Below are 20,165 nucleotides of genomic sequence, written 5' to 3'. Positions count from 1 at the left end.
AGCAAAAGGCGGCTACTTTGAAGAATCTAAAATCTAAAACATATTCTGGTTTGTTTAACACTTGTTTAAAACTTTTGTTTACTACATAATTCCATATGTGTTCCTTCATAGTTTTGATGTCTTCAATATTAATCTACAATGTAGAAAATAATAAAAAAGAAAGAAAAACCATTGAAGGAGAAGGTGTGTCCAAACTTTTGACTGGTACTGTGTGGGAGAGGGGCGCTGTGCCACTGTGTCAACTTGCGCCACTCTGTAAACATTTCAGAGCAGATGAAACTCATGTTTAGTGAAGACAGAGTTGTGAAAAGTGAAACACTCAGAGATTACGAACAAACTACTGTTATCATGTTCCTATTGACTATAGAGAAGCATTCAGGTGGTGGACAATGAAGACCACAATACACAGTAATATAATATACACACACACACACAACTCCCAACAATACATAACACAATAATACAGAAAATACAAAGTTTAATCCAGAACCATGTACAGAATAAAGTAGGACACTTCTTTACAAACAAAATACCATCCCCACACTGAGAAAATAGCGCTTCAGATCATGTTTTTTTTGTCGAATTAAAGAAATAAAACAGTAGGCAGGAGGGTCCATATCTCTGATTAAAAACACATCTAGAAAAGAAATCGTGAGAAAGATGCTGATTCAGCCACTGAAAGCAAATATGCATCTTCACATGGAGATAACAGAGCACTGACGCTCAGACTCCGGAAGGAAACGTGTATGTGTGTGTGTGTGTGTAGTCCAGTTTGTGGTGTGTGTGTGTGGATGTGTGGAGACCAGTTTGTGGTGTGTGGATACCAGTTTGTGGTATGTGTGTGTGTAGACCAGTTTGTGGTGTATGTGTGTGTAGTCCAGTTTGTGGTGTGTAGACCAGTTTGTGGTGTGTGTGTGTGTGTAGACCAGTTTGTTGTGTGTGTGTCTCAGTCCTCCAGGGCAAAGTCAAAAGGCTGGAAGTCATCACGTAGTTTTTTACTAAGTTCCTCTTCCTCCTCTCTGGTCTGCTTACACTCCCTCCAGTCGGCACGCGTGGGAATGTTCAACACCGCCTCACTGGCCAGAACCTCCCTACACACACACACACACACACACACACACACACACACACACACACAGTTAGTTACTGTCATAAGGTAATATCACACGACATCACCATCACTATTCCCCATACAGCAGAATCTGTATAGAACCCAAAATGGGGAGTCCAATATGGGACAGCTCCCGGACACCATCACATCATCTGTACAGTTAGCATAGCATAGCATCCCTGGGTGCTGACCTGCCGAACTGCAGAGGGAAGTTCCTCTGGATGCGGTAGTACAGCTTATCCCCAGAGTCCAGCTCCACGTAGAAGTACGGTGTCCCAGGAGGAGCAATCTGAGCCGGGAGGACAGAACATGAGTTAACACAGTGTCACAAGGGTTCCATTCAGTGCAATCTTTATTATATTCAACAGAACAGCTTTGGCTTGCAAATGTCCCTTCGGAATGATAACAGAGAATGAACTGAACTTTAACCTCAGGGGTCTAGTTAAGTGACAAGGCTCTGTACTGGCTCTGGATATGTAAGCAGAGGGAGGGAGGTGTGTGTGTGTGTGTGTGTGTGTACCTGTTTGAGGTCTGAGTGTTCAGGTATCTCCATCAGTTCCATCTGCTGTTCCTGCCCCTGCACCATGAAGGCCTCCTTGATGTCCTCAGTAGTACACTTATCTGCAGGCACTGGCACCACCTAGAGGATGATAGGGTTAATACGGGTGTGTGTGTGTGAGACACGTGTGTGTGTGTGTGTGTGTGTGTGTGTGTGTGTGAGAGACGTGTGTGTGTGTGTGTGTGTGTGTGTGTGTGTGTGTGTGTGTACCTGCAGCTGTAGGTGCTGGCTGCGGTAGTTCCTCTCAAAGACAACACAGCGTTGTCCTTTGCTTTTGTAGAACTTCCTGACGGCCATCTTGTACCGGTCCAGTTCCTCCACCACCTCAGCGCTCAGGTCCACTACGGACTGGTAATGGCCAATGGGCAGCACCAGAACATGCTGAGGGGTCAGACTGCCCTTAGCCAGGGCCAAGTAGCACTGTGGAGAGAGAGAGAAGACACACACAGGTTTAGTTAGTTCCTGTACATTACAATAATGTGTCTGTGTGTGTGTGTGGTGTGTGTGTGTGTGTGTGTGTTGTATACACTCACGTGTGTGCCTATGCTGATGACCAGGTGTTTCTCCACCTGAGGGCTGGCCAGGCAGAACCAGCAAGGACCAGTGGGCTGGGCTGGGGAGAGAGAGACAGGTTCATTAGTGGAAGTGAGTGGGATGGACTAGAGAGAGAGAGAGAGACAGACAGACAGGTTGGCTTTCCCCCCTGAGCTTAGACCATGGAGCTGATGTAAAGGGACCTCACAGAACACTGTTACTGCATCTGTTACAGGCCTGAGGTGGCTTAGAGGGCTTAGACTCACGGGTCCTACGGGGCTGTTTGTGCTGCCCCTGGTGTTGCCCGTCTCCGTCCCATTGCTGCCCTTGGTTGCGCCGCTCTCCCTCCCAGGGCTGTCCCTGGTTTTGCCTGTCTCCGTCCGAGGGCCTCTTCCTGCCACGCCCCCCGTGCCCGCCACCCTGCTTCTTGCCCATGTCAAAGAAGAACTGAGAGGCCGGTTCCTGAAGAAAGAAGGAAAGAAAGAAGGAAAGAAAGAAAGAAAGAAAGAAAGAAAGAAAGGGAGAGAGAGAGAGAGAGATCAAAGACAAACACACATTTGTCTCAAGCAAGTGAATCAACATCACATCGCAGTCATCTTAAGTAAAACCTTCAATGAGAACCAGTGCCACCGGCAGCCACAGTGCTGGAGGACAGGAAGAAGACCAGGTGGTTGTTGTTTGCATACCTCCTCCTCCCCCGGAAGCTGGGAGCCGGGCCTCCGGCCCTCCTCCCTCTCCCTGCCGGCCCGGCGGTAGGGGTTCTCAGTCACGTCCTGGGGCTGCTTCACCAGCTCTGAGGGCTCCATGCTCTTCATAGGGACGATGTTGAAGGCATAGAGGTACTACAGGGAACAGCAGAACGTTATTTTTGCATATTAGTACTATTATTATTATTATTGACGGGTTTTTTTTCCAATGTGTAATGTTCACATTGTATTATACACACCTTCTTCTTGGCGGGGTTGTTGACGGTGGCCAGGGCGATGAACCTGCTGACGTGCTGGGTGTTCTCCTGAAGGACCACATGATTCCTGTTGACACACACACACACACACACACACACACACACACACACACACACAAATACATTAGCAAACACACACACACACACACATTAGCAAACACAGACAGACACATTAGCTAGCTAGCAAACACACACACACACACATTAGTAAACACACACAGACACATTAGCTAGCAAACACAAACACACACACACACACACAGACACATTAGCTAGCAAACACAAACACACACACACACACAGTCTCAGTTATAGATGATGTACCTGTAAGGCAGCCTCTCATAGTGAACCCCCTCTACTGCAGAGAAGTGATACCGAGGCTTTAGTTTGTCTGCCAGGTTTGCGATAGAATTCGTTCCACAGAATTTTGTGTTCATTTCCTACAGAAGAACGGGGTGAGATTAGTAATAAACACACTGTCCCTGTGTTATTATTATTGTTATTACCATCCCCTGTCTCTCCATAACAAACGCATGACCACTGAGCCAAATACATGTTGACGATGCATGCAACACACACATTTATCAATAACAGAAACAATTTATCATCAATAGCACAAACAATCCATTAATAGCAGAGACATTTCCAGAGGGTGACTGGCTTAGCAGGGAGTAGCGAGGTGCTCACAGGGTTGTTGCCGAAATGCCAGACTCCTCTGGGCCACTGGGAGGTCAGCAGGATGTCCACTCCTCTGAACTTGGAGTTGTTGACCAGCGGACTCAACAAGGCGCCCAGGTCTTTAGGGGTGAAGCAGTGAGCTGGCGCCGGCTCCTCGTTCCCCTCTCGCCCGCTCACGTACGCTATCTGCAGCCCCGACGCCCCTGTGAACACCCCCCGACGCCCTGAGGACGAACACACACACGGTTACAGGGTCAAAGCGTCAAACAATGCATGTGATAAACTAGCGGAGTTCCATAGGCAGACTTTTACCCAGGTAGGTGATGTTCTCAGCCAGTTCACAGCCATCAGCGCTGGGGAAGAACTTCGCTGTCTTCTGGCTGGCGGCTCCCAGGATGTAGGTGTGGATGGGGGCTAGCGGTGTAGGAGGAGAACGGACTCCAATCAACACTCCGAAAAACTAACATGTCATGAGATGAACTGTTAATAAATCAACAACTGATACGGAGGCGGCCACAGCTATACACAGTTAGGTATCTTTAGACGTTGGGTTTTTAAGAGTCCGTTATGATTACCTTTCTTGGCTCCAGACTTGTACTCTTGCCATTCTGCCTCCGCCTCTGGTGAGGTGCCAAAGAATTCTCCCACACACAGCAACAGCTGCCGAGACAACGTGAAACGCGTTTCATTATCTGTCTGCAAGTGACGGACACATCGATGACAGACAGACCACTGACATATCCAGCGTTTTTTTAGTTTTTTCGTCGACTTACATCAAACTGCCCACTCTTTTTCTGGATGGTCCGCACACGGTTAAACACAGCGTTAACTTTTCCTTCAACGTCCCCACATGCTAGACTGGAATAAAAGTGTTCGGGAATAGATTAGTTGCATGTGGCAATTAAACTACCTATTTTCTAGTAGAAAATACCTTAGCTACTACTAATGCTACTGATGGAAGTACAGTAGGTAACGTTAGACCGTAGGGAAGACATGCTGACTAGCAAAGCAAGCAAGACACATTAGCTAACAAGACACAAATCAGCAAGTGAATCACAGTTCTTTTCACCACCTAAACAAAATGACCATTTAAGATATTAGTGGACGCTAGCTCACACTCTCAAAGGCTGCTCTGCCATTCCGTAAAATGTCCAATATCCAGGTGTTTACCCAGCTACAAATTTCAAATTAGTTCGCTACTAAAACATTTGCATTGAACTGTACGTCGATAATATTCATCCGATACCTTATAGCGGACCTATCGAAGTTATTATTAAAAATGACTGCATCTCTTGAGAAAATTACACCGAAACACAATCCATTGTACAGGTGGTTAATTTATCTACAAAAGTGTATTCTCCCTCCAAAAATGTTTCGGCTAAGAAAGGATAATGAGTTTATATTAATTGTGAGACTTGAAATGTTTCTACTCGGAAGACTATAACGATGCACTTCATTCTCCAAGGTTGCCAGATTGGCAAACTCGAGTGTATACTTAAAGCATATACATTTGAAACATTTCACTCGCTTGGCTTTAAAAGTCTGCTATGCAACACGTCCACATGCAAATACACACACACACAACTCAATGTTTATCATGTGTAGTCGTAAACGAATATCCTAATTTGTCGCGGCCCACGTAATGTTCTGATGTGGCTGGGCTGCTCCTCCTTTATCTGGCCACCGTCAGCCCTCCGCAGCGCTGTCCTTCATCCTGGCATTTGCCTCCATCCTGGTCTCTCCGAAGTGCCCGGACCCAAAACAGGAAGTAAGTAACAAAATCAAACCTAAAATTCACTTTCTGTTCGGGGCTCTGTGTCGTCAAAGGGCCGAGCCGGGAAAAATGGACTGTGAAAAAGGCGCTGCATTGAATAAAGCGCTTCAATAACGACCGACTGCATCGACGCCATAAGCTTCACCGACTGAACTAACATGGCGTCGAAGACTTTTCGTCTTCTTTCATTTAGCTGGCTAGTAAGCTGCCATGCTAGCTACGATGCTACATGGTTGACTAGCTGCAGAGCACCACCGGCATCAGCCTAATTTGCCGTCTAATTCTCCCCACCCACAGACCCGTCTTATCATGCATAGCTTGTAGTAAAGCCTGTCATGTTGACACCGACGTTGTCCATTTTACGGGCGGAATCCATGAACGCTGCGTGCTGATGACTTACCGAGCTAGCACAGCAGCACCACTATGTGGCTACAATTCATTTTCTGTTGTCAGAAGTGGATTCCTCGCATTGTCTGCTTCCCTTCGCCTGCACTCACCTGCAAACACACAAACAAGTCGTTCTAATCACCCCATAGCAGGCGTGTGGTTGATACCATTCCTTATACAATTCCATGCATTACAATGAGCCCACCCTCTGATTTCTACCTCCACCGTCATACAAGGGGTAGGGGTTGTGGAATAGGTAGTTCACTGATAACTGATGCAGCCACTCACTTTCAGCCACCCACTAGAGCCCATTCTATAAACTGTCATGATGATGGAAACCCAGTCCGTCCCACTATGATTCCCTTGCCGGGTTTGGCTTCAGCCAACTCCCGTAACTACTGTAGTTACTGTCCTTTCGAGCCATGCATTTATGAGTTGACGGAGGAGCCAGTTGGCTGGGAAACAGGTACTAGAGCCAGCCCCTGCTTCCCCATACCATTTCCATGTGGTAGATGCTAAGTGGGATCCTTGGGACACCCCGCCCTGCCCTTAACCCTTACCCTAACCCATAAACCTTACCGTGATCGCAATCCTTTCCTTGCGTGACCACTGATGACCTGAAGGTAACAGCAAGCAGCCACATATATGATCACACTCTCTGCCTCTCACACCTATGGTGTGATGAAGGAAGCCTTACTGTGACATGTTGCTCTGTGATCTATTTAGGTCAGCATGTGCTTACACACATTCTCCCCATTTAAAGGGGAAATCTGGGATTGGTACATACATCTTTGGGCTTGCTTTGAATGCTGAAATCAGCATTGTGAATGAATGCTTTGTTATTATTTGAAGTCCATATTGCACCTTTAACACACTTTTAATTGACCTTTGATGTTGATAAATGCCGATTTTATGAGTATATAACCCCCATCCCTCACCCACAGGGGCAGCATGAGTATATAACCCCCATCCCTCACCCACAGGGGCAGCATGAGTGTATAACCCCCATCCCTCACCCACAGGGGCAGCATGAGTGTATAACCCCCATCCCTCACCCACAGGGGCAGCATGAGTGCAGGGGAGGAGGAGGGGGAGACCGTGACGTTGGAAGCAGTCAACTCTGTTACCCTAACCCAGGACAGCGACGGCAGCATCATACTGCACTGCCCATCGCAAGGTGACACACACACACACACACACAGACCTGCATGTCTTTCACACATTTACACACACACACACACACACACATGGTATACATATATACTGTTACTAACACATACTGTGCATGTAATGTGTTGTAAGGGACATCTCATCGGTCCTGTCCTTATTGTGTGTGTGTGTGTGTGTGTGTGTGTGTGTGTGTGTGTGTGTGTGTGTGTGTGTGTGTGTGTGTGTGTGTGTGTGTGTGTGTGTGTGTGTGTGTGTGTGTAAGCAGATGAGGACTCCGAGCCGATCCAAAAGAGACTCCGTCTGACCAATGAGGAGCAGCAAGACTCCCCTCCTCAGTTCTCCGTGGTCACCATCCCTAGTGAGTCACACACACACACACACACGTATGTACATTAGAGTCCTGCATAAATCCGTTTGTGGGTAGATTCTTGACAGTTTGGTTGCAGTCTACGGAAATCAACCATCTTGTGGGTCGTGGTCGGTTTTAATGACAATAACAACCAAATAAATCATTGATTTCCGTATATTTGTGTTGAAATGTCATTGTGTATTCTGCCATGAGGACGCTGCCGGAGAGAGATGGACACCTTGCTCTGTCTTTCTCCTGCTGCTTCTGGAAGAACTTTTGAGGGTGTCGGATCGGGTTGGGTTAAGTTCTCGTGGTTCTGGTCAGGTTGTGGCAGCAGCCCTCCTTGACAGCGGGTTGTGGCAGAATTGCTGCGGGTCGGGTCGGGTGCAGGTTGTGTAAAATGGACTGGTGCAGGACTCTAATGTACACACAGACACTCACCAAGACTGAACATACACACAACACAACCACACTCCCACCCTACCGCCCTACCCTGAGCGTTGTGATTGGCTGACGGGGTGTGATGTCACACAGTGTCGGAGAACGACGAGAGCTTCGAGGTGACCATGACCGCCACGGCCGACAGTGACATCACAGAGGAGGGTGTGGCCCAGATTCAGGTACCCAGCAAGCTTCTCTCCTTTCCTCCTCCTTCTCCTCCTTCTCCTCTTCCTCCTCCTCCTCTTCCTCCTCTTCCTCCTCCTTCTCCTCTTCCTCTTCCTCCTCCTCTTCCTCCTCCTTCTCCTCTTCCTCTTCCTCCTCTTCCTCCTCCTACTCCTCTTCCTCCTCTTCCTCTTCCTCCTCCTACTCCTCTTCCTCTTCCTCCTCTTCCTCCTCCTACTCCTCTTCCTCTTCCTCCTCTTCCTCCTCCTTCTCCTCTTCCTCTTCCTCCTCTTCCTCCTCCTACTCCTCTTCCTCTTCCTCCTCTTCCTCTTCCTCCTCCTCCTCTTCCTCTCTTCTGATTCTGAGCCCCATCTTGCAGTCGTTTCGTTAAATTAAATGATAACTAATACTTTACTCAGTAACTTCACTCCCACTAAGGCCAGGTCTGAGTCCTTGTTATTGGGATTAGGTTGGTCTATCCAAGTCTGCTGGGCTCTGTTGGGGTCTGTTAGGGTCTGTTAGGGTCTGTTGGGGTCTGTGGTGGACTGTGGTGGTCTGATGGGGTCTGTGGTGGTCTGATGGGGTGTCTGTTGTGGTCTGTGGTGATCTGATGTGGTCTTGTGTGTCTTGTGCGTCCAGATCCTGCAGAGTGAAGACTCTCTCTCCCCTGAGAAGAGTGAAGACGTGTCCCCTGTCAGCCAGGCCTGGTTCACCACCAAGGAGGACAAAGACACACTGGCTAATAAAGGTACACACACACACACACACACACACACACACACACAGACAGTACACATACACACAAACACAGGCAGTACACACACACACAACACACACACACAGTACACACACAAACACACACACACAGTATACACACATACACAGTGTGATTGGTCTGTGCAGGTCATAAGTGGAAGCAGGGCATGTGGTCAAAGGAGGAGATCGACCTTCTCATGAGCAACATAGAACGCTATCTGAAGGTAAGCCTGACGCACACACACACACACACTCTCAAGCTATCTGAAGGTAAGCCTGATGCACGCACACACACACAACACACACACACACTCTCACACACTCACACTCTCAAGCTATCTGAAGATAAATGGTCTACTAGCTATATGGTAAAGGTGTGTGTGTGTGTGTGTGTGTGTGTGTGTGTGTGTGTGTGTGTGTGTGTGTGTGTGTGTGTGTGTGTGTGTGTGTGTGTGTGTGTGTGTGTGTGTGTGTGTGTGTCAGGGCCGGGGCATGGAGGACCCTGCTGAGATCATATTTGAGATGTCTAAGGAGGAGAGGAAGGACTTCTACCGCAGCGTGGCCTGGGGTCTCAACAGGCCGCTGTTCGCCGTCTACAGACGCGTGCTTCGCATGTACGACAACCGCAACCATGTGGGCAAGTAAGTACTCACACACACACACACACTTAATAGTGTTATGAGTAGTGAGGGAATTTGTGATGTTGTGTGCGTGCGTGTGTGTGTTCTGATGTGTGCTCTTGTATTTAAGGTACACCCCTGAGGAGATCGACAAACTGAAAGAGTGAGTATGACCTCATTTGATGTGTTCCTTCCTGCTCTCAAATATGTTCATAGTGTCAACATATAACATATAGCCCTGCTGTCATGCCTTTGTCCTATGCACTGTTGTCTAAGCCGTGCGTGTGTGCGTGTGTGTGCGTGCAGGCTGAGGCAGCGTCATGGTAACGACTGGGCCACCATTGGAGCAGCTCTGGGTCGCAGCGCCTCCTCTGTCAAAGACCGCTGTAGACTGATGAAGGACACCTGCAACACAGGTCTCACACACACACACACACACACACACACACACACCTGTATGAGTTACTAAGTAGTATGTACTTGTATATAGTATGACTTGTGTTTACGGGTGTGTCTGTGTGTGTGTGTGTGTGTGTGTGTGTGTGTGTGCGCGCGCAGGGAAGTGGAGTGAGGAGGAGGAGAGGCGTCTGGCAGAGGTGGTATACGACCTGGCGGGCGTGTCGCCGGGCGTGGCCGTGACCGGGGGCGTGTCGTGGGCGTCGGTGGCGGAGCTGGTGAGCACGCGCTCGGAGAAGCAGTGTCGCTCAAAGTGGCTCAACTACCTCAACTGGAAACACAGCGGGGGCACGGAGTGGACCAAAGAGGACGACCTCAACCTGGTACACAGGTGTGTGTGTGTGTGTGTGTGTGTGTGTGTGTAACAAACACCAAGCACATATAGAACATTTCGTCAGATAAAGCTGAGGTCATTCATAAGAGCAATTGTTGATTTTACCTGACTAGGATGTCATTGTGTGTGTGCGTGTGTGTGTGTGTTTACAGGATTGCAGAGCTGGAGGTGGATGATGAGAATGAGCTGAGCTGGGAGGAGCTGGCCGGGGGGTGGAGCAGCGTGAGGTCACCTCAGTGGCTCCGGTCTAAGTGGTGGAGCATCAAGAGGCTCGTGGCCAATCACAAAGAACTACCCTTCAACGGTACGCCCCTCCCAGCTGCCGTCTGCCGCTGACGCCCCAATCCTTCCTCATGACAGTCGGATCACAAACCCTTACAAATGCACGTAGACATTCCACCTACCTGCTCTACCTAACACCATTGTGTGTGTGTGTGTGTGTGTGTGTGTGTGTGTGTGTGTGTGTGTGTGTGTGTGTGTGTGTGTGTGTGTGTGTGTGTGTGTGTGTGTGTGTGTGTGTGTGTGTGTGTGTGTGTGTGTGTGTAGTGTTACTGAAAGGACTGCAGGAGCTGATGGAGAATCAGGTGTCGGGGCCGGGCAGCCCCTCCTCTTCCCTGCAGATCCGAGTCACCCGATTGGAGGAGAGCAGTACGTCGGCTCCAAGCCCCCTCACCGCCCTGCAGATCCCCGTCCAGATCCCCCTGCAGATCACACACCTCTGTGAGTATGGCCTTAGAGTGTGTCTGTGTCTGTGTCTGTGTCTGTGTCTGTGTCTGTGTCTGTGTCTGTGTGTCTGTGTCTGTGTGTGTGTGTGTGTGTGTGTGTGTGCGCTCAACCTCCTCTCTCTCTCAGCCTCAGACAGCTCCAATGTTGCCTGCGACACAGAGACCATCACACTCAACACCGGAGCCTTGCAGACCTTTGAGATTCTACCTGTGAGTAACACACACACACACACACACACACATAAACATACACTACTCTATCACACACACACACACACATACACACACACTACTCTATCACACACACACACACATACACACACACACACATTTTAAGTGTGTTCCTCTGTTGTCTAGTCATTCCACCTGCAGCCGACTGGAACTCCAGGAACGTACTACCTGCAGACAGCAGCCAATCACGGTCTGCCGCTCAGCCTGTCCACCAATCAGGGCCTGCCGCTCAGCCTGTCTGCCAATCCCACGGTCACACTGACTGCCAGCTCCTCCCCCTCATCACCTGAACACATCATTCTACACAGCCTATCAGTGAGTGTGTGACTGTGTGTGTGTGTGTGTGTGTGTGTGTATAGACATGTGCATACGTAAACAGATGTGTGGGTATAATTTACACATCTGACATCATTGGAGTAAACGTGTGTGTGTGTGTGTGTGTGTGTGTGTGTGTGTGTGTGTGTGTGTGTGTGTGTGTGTGTGTGTGTGTGTGTGTGTGTGTGTGTGTGTGTGTGTGTGTGTGTGTGTGTGTGTGTGTGTGTGTGTGTGTGTGTGTGTGTGTGTGTGTGTGTGTGTGTGTCCGTCCTCAGTCGGAGGGTCTCTGCTCCAGTGACGGAGTCATCATCCAGACAGTCTCTTCTGACCACACCTCCCAGGAGGATCTCAGCCAATCAGAGCTGGTCGTGGAGACAGAGAGGCCCGGTCAGGAGGAGGAGCCAGATGACAACTTCCTGGTTGGTCCCTCAGAGGGCGGAATCTCAGAGACACAGGAGCCAATGACAGACAGCTTCACAGACAAGGTGTGAACAGCACTGACACACATGGATACTTAAACACATGTACACTTAAACACATGTACACTTAAACACATGCACACTTAAACACATGTACACTTAAACACATGTAGATTGCTAGAGTGTATGAAGGATGTAGACATGAGTCGAGAAAGTCGAAATTCTCAAAATGTTTAATTGTGGATCCTAATCGTGTGTGTGTGTGTGTGTGTGTGTGTGTGGCAGGTTCTGGGTTCTCCCTCTGTCGAGGTGGTTGATTCTGGGATTACAGAGGGGGCGGTGCTTATCGTCTCTTCTCCAAACATCAGCAGCACTCTGACAGGTACACACACACACACACACACACACACTCTCTCTCTCTCTCTCTCTTTTATTCTCTCACACACACACTCTTTCTTCCTCATATACACACTCTCTCTCTCTCTCCCTCCTCTCTCTCTCTCCCCCTCTCTCTCCCTCCCTCCCTCCCTCCTCTCTCCCTCCCTCCCTCCCTCCTCTCTCTCTCTCTCTCTGCCCTCAGATCCGATCCTGGAGAACCAGGAGGAGGGGTCTGACTGAGCCCTGGGGGTCCGGCAGGATGACATCACAGACACCATTTTCACACTTCTGAGCCGACCCGAGCTGAGAAGGAACTTCCAGTAGATCCTCCTCCATTGTTTCCGACCTGACCCCCGGTGACCTCTGAGACTGGGGTCAGGGGTCAAAGCGAGTGTGACATCATCACCGTGGGCCCTGCCAGAAGTGATGTGTTAATGCCACCTGCGGCAACCGTTCTGGCAACCTTTGAAACGATTATTAGAATGATGATGATTCACAACACTGACCACTGACCAGACAACCACACAGTACAGAGCTTAGACCAGTACAGAGCTTAGACCAGGATCTAATGGTTGCTGGCTTACATTTCAGTACATACAGTACCAGTCAAAAGTTTGGACACACCTTCTCATTCAATGGTTTTTCTTTATTTTTTATTATTTTCTACCTTGTAGATTAATATTGAAGACATCAAAACTATGAAGGAACACATATGGAATTATGTAGTAAACAAAAAAGTGTTAAACAAACCAGAATATGTTTTATATTTTAGATTCTTCAAAGTAGCCACCTTTTGCTTTGATGACAGCTTTGCACACTCTTGGCAAGGTGTGTCCAGACTTTTGACTGGTCCTGTACATCTGTTTCTCTGTCACAAGACCCTACAGTCCTCCTCACGTCAGTGTATTTCTGTTGTGAACACCTCAACCAGTTTTTTTCCCAGAGATCAGCCACATCATCAGGGCTGCAGTCTTTTAACGGTTGCCATAGTTTCATGGCCATCATTTTCAATATGTGGAAAAAAAACAATAATGAATTTGCCATAATGTTTTGTATGTGTATTTTGTGTTTATTTATTGTGGAATAAAAACTCACAGATGTTACTGGTTTTGTTACCATTTTATCACTTGTGTAGTTTTTTCAGCATGCAGAATCTGTGCGCTTACTACTACACAGCCCTCTGTGTGTGTGTGTGGAGCAGGGTTGGGGTTAGTTTAATTAAAATTGCATCAATTCAGGAAACAAGTTGAACTCAATGATTGGAATTGAAGGATTTTTCAATGAACAGAAAATTAGGCTTTTTAAATGAAACTATTTTCTCACTTCATGAATTGAGTTGACATTCAACTGAGAGGGAGAGGTGTCAGGAACTGGACTTGCATGGAACAGAATGAGAAATGGTATCAAACACGTTTGATACCATTCCTCATTCCGTTCCATGCATTAAAATGAACCCGTCCTCCAATTTCTACCTCCACCAGCCTCCCCTGACTCGCATCCTGAGTGTTTGATAGATGGAGAGGACGGCAGAGAAAGCCAGACAGGATATAAGATTGTTTATTACATAAAATATTAAATAAAAAAGCAACAATTGGTTTGAACAATCCTAAGGTCATCACCAGAGGTCACGTGAGGTGTTGCTCATTGCAGTGTGTGTGTGTGTGTGTGTGTGTGTGTGTTCGAGATACAAAGATTTGAGCACAAATTGGCAAATCTTCACAATGCCTGGAAAAGCGATCGAGCGATCAATGTCCTGTGATGATCCTTTACTCTGGGATCTTTGTGTCTCAAACACACATTCTTCCTGATTGAAACACAGCTCTGTACTCTCAGGTGTCGCTTCCTTGGCATATTGGCTATTCAATGGTGTGGCTCCCTCTCATAGTGCTACAGTTGGCCTGGGTGCACAGGAGAAGACTGGGTTCAACTCCAATCAATGCATAAATTGGCAGTCATTGGAAAAGATTAAAAAAAAAAAATCAGACTTGATGGATTTGAAATGGAACTGAACCCAACCTTGATATCACATGTTCTGAGAGAGAGAGAGAGAGGGTGCGAGCGAGAGAGAGATAGAGAGAACAGGAGAGAGAGATAGACAGAGAGAACAGGAGAGAGAGAGGGAGGGAGCGAGAGAGAGATAGAGAGAGAACAGGAGAGAGAGAGAAATAATACATTTGCCACAAATCCCTGTTGCTGTGTGAGCTATATGTGTGCCTACAGTGTCACCGGTGAAGGAGGGGGGTAGGGGTCACCCAGGCCAGGGAACGACCTCTGACCCTCAACCCCCCCCCCCTCCCACCCCCCAGGGTCACAGACAGACAGCCTATGGGTCAGCTGCATGGCCACTTATAAATACTCCTCTACTGCATTACTTCATGCATGCACGAGTAGTGTCCAAGTCCACTTGGTACCATGAGTACATTTTGGTCCGGTAAGTCCACTTGGTAACTCAAGTCCAGTCCCTTATTGTTTGTGTAGGGTACAGACGGTTGGTCCCGTTGGTGGTGAGTTGGTAAGGCATGGCGCGGCTGTCTCACCTCCCCACATCGTGGAAATACAGGTTGGCACACAAGCACAGCAGCACGATGGAGACCAGCTGATAGTAGATCAGGTTCCGGAATTTAGGCTCCAAGTCCCCCTGCCGGTACCAGAATATCTACCAGAGAGAGAGAGGGAGAGAGGGAGAGAAGAAGAGGAGATTGTGGAGAGGGGAAATTGAGATGGGAAGCTTTTTCAGATCCAATTGAAGCAATCAAGAACTGTTGGGGTTGGCTGGGGTGTTGGTGTGTGTAATGGTGTGTGTGTTGATGTGTGTTGAGGTGTGTACTGGTGTGTGTGTTGGTGTGTGTGTTGATGTGTGTACTGGTGTGTGTGTTGATGTGTGTACTAGTGTGTGTGTTGAGGTGTGTGCTGGTGTGTGTGTGTTGGTGTGTGTGTTGGTGTGTGTACTGGTGTGTGCTGGTGTGTGTGTGTTGGTGTGTGTGTTGGTGTGTGTGTTGATGTGTGTGTTGGTGTGTGCTGGTGTGTGTGTTGGTGTGTGTGTTGAGCTCACCAGCACCATGGAGGAGCCGCAGGCCAGCAGGATGCACACGGCAAAGAAGATGTTGAGCGGCCGCGGAGGCAGGGAAGGGAACACGAACGAACTGATCAGGGTCACCTAGGAAACAGAGGTCAGCCAGGGGTCTGCCAGGGGGCAACACAGCTTGTCATTTGAGATGTTAATCTCAAATGACAACATCTCAAAACCCCTCCAGCTGTGGTCAGAGGATCTTCTCACTGATCTCAAAACAAACAAAACACACACACACACACACACACACACTCACACTCTCATACACATACACACTCTCATACACATACACACATCGCAGGGGCCCGATACGGCAAATAAGGGGTCTCAAATTCAACTCCATTGTTTACTCACTAGAACTAGCAGAGACGTCAGTCCTCCCACCACCAGGTTGATGATTCTATCCTGGGAGCAGAAGGAGACATTTGTCAGCTGAGCAGAGACCCTTACACACACACACACACACACACACACACACACACACACACACACACACACACACACACACACACACACACACACACACACACACACACACACCATAATATACGCCATTTAGCTGACGCTTTTATCCAAAGAGACTTACATTGCAGTGAGTGCATACATTTCAGTATATATGGTCCCAGCAGAAATCAAATCCACAACCTAAGCATTGTTAGCGCCATGCTCTACCAACTGAGCCACAGAGGACCACACACACACAACATAACACAACACAACACAACACACACGTTGAGGTCTAGGCCTTACCCGGGCTGAGGTTTCTCCGAACAGAGGTCTGTTGTCGAGGCCGCCGCTGGTGCCGTACGTCCGCGTGGTGAAGTCATCCATGGTCAGCGGCGGTGGTAGAGGGCTCTCAGCAGCACCACCTCATGGACACACAGTGGAACTGCATGTCAGCGCCTCCGCTGGGGCAGGCCAAAGGGAAGAGGAAACAGTGCCAGCCAACCAGGTCCCTGACCTGCAGGAAGCAAGAGGAACAGAAGAGGGCATCCAATGAGGGTCTGTTCCCATCCTCCAAGAGCTCTACTCTTTACACACTACCATCTGGGCCGATCCGAACCATACTGTGCTGTGCTGGCTCTGACATTTTCTTCGGTACAGCTCAGCTTGGCTCAGTTCATGTGCTTTTTAGTCCACAAGGGGGAGTCAGAGGGCAGGATGAGGTACAGGGGAGATGATGGGTGTGGGCCAGCGGTACTGTAGCCTAATACAGTCTGATTCCTCTCCACTGGAGCCTTCAGAGGAGCAGTGGTGCATTACAACATCCTTCAACATCACTACGTCACCATCACAGGTCTGTTGTGACATCGTGACAGGGATGAGAAGTGACGTGGCTGTCAGAACCATCAATTCAACCCATAACTCAGACACCAGACTCCTGCCTTCATCCTGTCTCAGTTGTCACCACAGCCAAATCCGTAAATAAACCGCCAGGGCTCTGAACCCTGAATAGAGAACCGAGAAACAAAGAGCTTGCTTCCTCTTATGACAGCTGCATTCTAGGTCATAAGCAAACGGGATTCAGCAAGCAAAAAAAACAAACACACACAGAAAAAAACCACTGAGCTAGCTGATCTCAGCAGAACAAGGGGGGGGGGGGGGGGGGGGGAACAAGAGTCCCTTTATCGGTCTGATACACTGGCCTCAAGATGCATTCCAGTGTAGCCTTGTGATGCAGTCGGCTACTTTATAGTCGAGATTTGAACAACAATCTCACGACTATGGTCATGTGAAAGGCTCCACTACAAGAGAGATAGGCCATTACCTAAACCCCTGTCAAAACGATGAATGGAGCTCGAATATCATGACTCTAAGGCTCTCAGCCATAAAAAAACTAAAAAAACAACGACTGCATTATAGTCCAACACCTGACCATCAGGAGCCCATCCCATGGTGTGTCCCGGGATCAATACCAGCTAGCTAGCCCAGATGAGATAATATGATGATTACGTTTCCAGTACTGGTTAAACATTGTCAGATAAATCAGTAGGTCACCTAAGCGAACAAGCCATGCAACAAAAATTAATTGTAATTTTACTCAAGAAACAACATTTAGTCATTTCGCCGGCCGTGATGACAGCGACACCGACAGCTGGACGAACAGCGGCACCGGCGTCAACTTCGACCCGTGTGTCTTCTGTCTCAACGTCCGACACGTTAACCACCAAGTCTCCTCTCTGCAAACGATCAGCAAGCATTTTCAAGCGAGCTCCCTTGCAACCAAATGACTGTCAAGTGTGTGATTAAAAAGGTTACCTCCTCAAAGACACCGGCTAGGCTAGGGCATAAGCTAGCTGTCAAAGGTTGAGTGCCCTCAAAGGTAATAAGGAGAGTTAGCAAACCGCTAGCCAGCTAACGTCCTATAACCATTAGCTGCTTCAGCTAATTACGAGAGACATAAAACATAATTACTTGGCTACAATCAACCAGATCGCTCGGCTTGTTATCTAACCTAGTTAAGTAGGGTTGTTATCCGCAGCTAGCTGTGTTATTGATAGCATGTCCGTTAGCCGACAGACAGACAGACAGACCGTCGTTGACGTTGCGTTGGCTGCAGTTTCCTCCTGTCAACAACACCTGCGAGAAGTTTATCCAAATTCATCATCTCAGTTTCACTCACCTGTCAGAACATAGCTAATGAGAAATGATATTTCAGATGTAGCTATTTCTGTTGCTGAATTGCTCCTTCTGACACGTTTTCGCCACTGCTCCAATGTTGTCCACAAAACTTCAGGAGCGAAATGATTCGGATCAACTGGAAATTAAAGGGGATGGGACTCATTTAAAGGCCCCGTTTATGATTGAGCCGACTTAATATTCGGAAGGGAAAAGTTCACTTTGCGTTCAGGAGTTTAAAGCAAGCACTATGCTCATTCCAAATGTATACGATATAAGATATAATATGCTTTGTATGTGTTTATTTTGTGGTGGTTTCTTCATATGATCCAACGCTTTCTTTAAAAATAAGAAAAACATATAGACTGAGTGTAGGTCTGAGTGTATTTAGACCTTAGACCTAATTCAAAGAAGAGTGACGAAGTCCTAAAGTTACTTATATAAAAGGTGATAGGACGCTTCACAAGCCTTATAGTGACCATTTTCTTTGCCAAGCCATAATTCAGGATTCATAAATAATTATGAACATTGAAATTCCACTAAACATTATGGGGCTGTGTCCCAGACAGAGATGAAGTTTACTCCTAGATTGAAAAGCACCTACAATGCAGCCTACTACCAGACTAAAAAATCAGCTTTGTTGGCCTCCACTGAAAGTGTGATTATTTGTTCCAGTACCCCATATAATTCTAATCAGAATCTTAATGCTCTGCTAGAGTTGAGATGTTAAGTTTATCTTACCTGCTAACTTCTAGAAGCTCTCAAACCATTCTGTAACATGGGATCCCACCTCTCCCGAACCACGCCAAACATTCCCAAGGGGTTTATTCCAGAGCAAACAATGTTACAGAACACACCAGATATAAATGTAGGTTTACAGAACATGCAAACGATGGCATCATGTGCTTTATGTTTTCCTGTTCAGTTGCTGTAATCCCACCCCTCATGCCTCCATCACATGACGAGTGTGTGCACAGCCCCAGTACCTAATCCTCCCACACACATATCAATAATTTATCTACGTTTAGTCTAGATGTGAAACCTTGTACCAAGGATCTACACGTACAAGAGGTCATGCAGGTGCTTGGATGAGTTGGTAAACACTTTTTCTGATTAAACACACACACACACACACACACACACACACACATACACACACACACACACACACACACACACACACACACACACACACACCTGATCCCCTGACAGGCTCACAAAAATAAAGACGCCTTCAGCCTCACATGTTTATTCAGTGAAGTGGGATACACAGCTGCCACCGTTGAGACGAGGATCTGCCCTCATGACAACGTCTTCTTCAAAAACATGTAAAAAAGTCATTTCAAACGGGGAAAAAAGAGAGAATGCTGGCCACTATTCACTGTAGGAATAGACTTTGACCTTATGGACCTCTCTGTCTTCACATTCCCTTTTTCTGTTGTAGTAATAGAACGTGTTGTCGCGACGCTGCAGCTTCTTCACAAACCCAGTCTCAGGCCACCTGTCAATCTAGAGACAAAGACACAACTCCGGTCTGAACACACAAACACGCTGTAGGCTATTTCATCCAACTGGGATTTGCTAACGCTTTTTTTTTCACTGGAATAAATATCAAGTTCTTTACCAGATCGACTTGCTTAACTTGTTTGTATTCCAGTTCATCTCTGTAGCCGGCCTGTTGGAATCTGTATAGGTTTTCCACCTCGTCCGTCCATTGCTTGGCCCTGCTCATTGACTTTGGCTTGGCATTGCCATCTAAGTAGGCATCAAAGGACATTGTGCTGCAGAGGGGTTGTCCGCAGACCTACCAGAGGAGAAAATAGAGGGCTCATGTAGAGATGTGCTATTAGCTGGAATACTAGCTAATCCAATAGCCGACAGACAATAAGATCAAGATTTAGATTTTAAAATAACTTTTCTCCAGCCTGGGAACTTCAGGGACATTTAGTAGTACATTCAATTAAAATACAAAAACAGAGTGAAAACGGGACACTTGTACTGCAACCTAATAGGCATATGATAAGGTGGATTCATGAGTGGCTACAGAGGCCAGGGACAGGGTCATGTTGGAAAAAGCATTAAACTGGGAGGACAGTCAGTGCAATCCCTCTCA

The 20,165-nt window shown here is 47.6% G+C and overlaps 4 protein-coding genes across 6 annotated transcripts in view; 1 reads left to right on the top strand and 3 right to left on the bottom strand.

Annotated features, from left to right (window-relative positions):
- Positions 1–461: 461 nt before the first annotated feature.
- On the bottom strand, positions 462–5,081 carry cwf19l1 (CWF19 like cell cycle control factor 1). Its single transcript, XM_083691809.1, has 14 exons — positions 4,963–5,081; positions 4,620–4,704; positions 4,422–4,506; positions 4,159–4,260; positions 3,856–4,070; positions 3,493–3,608; positions 3,151–3,235; positions 2,891–3,046; positions 2,471–2,666; positions 2,204–2,283; positions 1,881–2,090; positions 1,632–1,751; positions 1,303–1,400; positions 462–1,091 (listed from the first exon to the last, which is right to left on the bottom strand). Exons 1-14 carry the CDS (start codon positions 4,983–4,985, stop codon positions 947–949), a joined length of 1,716 nt encoding a protein of 571 aa, XP_083547935.1. The 5' UTR covers positions 4,986–5,081; the 3' UTR covers positions 462–946.
- Positions 5,082–5,558: 477 nt separating this feature from the next.
- dmtf1 (cyclin D binding myb-like transcription factor 1) lies at positions 5,559–13,464 on the top strand. 3 transcript variants are annotated; one of them, XM_083692007.1, is made up of 17 exons: positions 5,559–5,614; positions 7,069–7,184; positions 7,443–7,535; positions 8,061–8,146; positions 8,769–8,877; positions 9,033–9,109; positions 9,369–9,526; positions 9,636–9,668; positions 9,812–9,921; positions 10,064–10,292; positions 10,448–10,599; positions 10,842–11,015; positions 11,148–11,230; positions 11,378–11,566; positions 11,842–12,051; positions 12,271–12,367; positions 12,566–13,464. In XM_083692007.1, the coding sequence occupies exons 2-17, from the start codon at positions 7,076–7,078 to the stop codon at positions 12,601–12,603; spliced, it is 1,947 nt and encodes a 648-aa protein (XP_083548133.1). In that variant the 5' UTR covers positions 5,559–5,614; positions 7,069–7,075; the 3' UTR covers positions 12,604–13,464. The 3 variants fall into 3 exon arrangements, with proteins under 3 accessions (XP_083548133.1, XP_083548134.1, XP_083548135.1); XM_083692008.1 differs by lacking the exon at positions 5,559–5,614 and adding an exon at positions 5,676–6,473; XM_083692009.1 differs by lacking the exon at positions 5,559–5,614 and having other exon boundaries at positions 5,676–7,184; positions 12,295–12,367.
- A 1,204-nt stretch (positions 13,465–14,668) lies between these two features.
- On the bottom strand, positions 14,669–18,163 carry tmem243b (transmembrane protein 243, mitochondrial b). Its single transcript, XM_083692185.1, has 5 exons — positions 18,057–18,163; positions 16,184–16,394; positions 15,788–15,838; positions 15,416–15,520; positions 14,669–15,019 (listed from the first exon to the last, which is right to left on the bottom strand). The coding sequence occupies exons 2-5, from the start codon at positions 16,262–16,264 to the stop codon at positions 14,897–14,899; spliced, it is 360 nt and encodes a 119-aa protein (XP_083548311.1). The 5' UTR covers positions 16,265–16,394; positions 18,057–18,163; the 3' UTR covers positions 14,669–14,896.
- A 1,175-nt stretch (positions 18,164–19,338) lies between these two features.
- Positions 19,339–20,165, bottom strand: part of meig1 (meiosis/spermiogenesis associated 1) — a 1,216-nt gene continuing 389 nt past the window's right edge. The window contains exons 2-3 of the mRNA XM_083692368.1: positions 19,677–19,856; positions 19,339–19,561 (exon numbers count right to left, since the gene is read on the bottom strand). Of these exons, the coding sequence (XP_083548494.1) occupies positions 19,427–19,561; positions 19,677–19,829 (288 nt within the window). The 5' untranslated portion in view covers positions 19,830–19,856 and the 3' untranslated portion in view covers positions 19,339–19,426. The remainder of the gene's footprint in view (positions 19,562–19,676; positions 19,857–20,165) is intronic.

The sequence above is a fragment of the Argentina silus genome (genome assembly GCF_951799395.1).
Source record: "Argentina silus genome assembly, chromosome: 20".
Lineage (NCBI taxonomy): Eukaryota > Metazoa > Chordata > Actinopteri > Argentiniformes > Argentinidae > Argentina > Argentina silus.
The sequence above is the reverse complement of the archived record's forward strand: the minus strand, read 5'-3'. Positions and strand labels throughout refer to the sequence as shown.

What these genes read in the sequence shown, in the direction of transcription:
- tmem243b (XM_083692185.1), bottom strand. Translation starts at nt 16,264, where the DNA reads ATGGATGACTTCACCACGCGGACGTACGGCACCAGCGGCGGCCTCGAC. An exon ending in TCGGAGAAACCTCAGCCCGG is followed by an intron (nt 15,839 to 16,183) that starts GTAAGGCCTAGA and finishes TTCTGCTCCCAG; the next exon opens with GATAGAATCATCAACCTGGT. An exon ending in TGACGTCTCTGCTAGTTCTA is followed by an intron (nt 15,521 to 15,787) that starts GTGAGTAAACAA and finishes TCTGTTTCCTAG; the next exon opens with GTGACCCTGATCAGTTCGTT.
- cwf19l1 (XM_083691809.1), bottom strand. Translation starts at nt 4,985, where the DNA reads ATGGCAGAGCAGCCTTTGAGAGT. An exon ending in CAAGTCTGGAGCCAAGAAAG is followed by an intron (nt 4,261 to 4,421) that starts GTAATCATAACG and finishes CTACACCGCTAG; the next exon opens with CCCCCATCCACACCTACATC. An exon ending in TATGAGAGGCTGCCTTACAG is followed by an intron (nt 3,236 to 3,492) that starts GTACATCATCTA and finishes GTGTGTCAACAG; the next exon opens with GAATCATGTGGTCCTTCAGG.
- dmtf1 (XM_083692007.1), top strand. Translation starts at nt 7,076, where the DNA reads ATGAGTGCAGGGGAGGAGGAGGGGGAGACCGTGACGTTGGAAGCAGTC. An exon ending in AACCGCAACCATGTGGGCAA is followed by an intron (nt 9,527 to 9,635) that starts GTAAGTACTCAC and finishes CTTGTATTTAAG; the next exon opens with GTACACCCCTGAGGAGATCG. An exon ending in TCATTCTACACAGCCTATCA is followed by an intron (nt 11,567 to 11,841) that starts GTGAGTGTGTGA and finishes GTCCGTCCTCAG; the next exon opens with TCGGAGGGTCTCTGCTCCAG.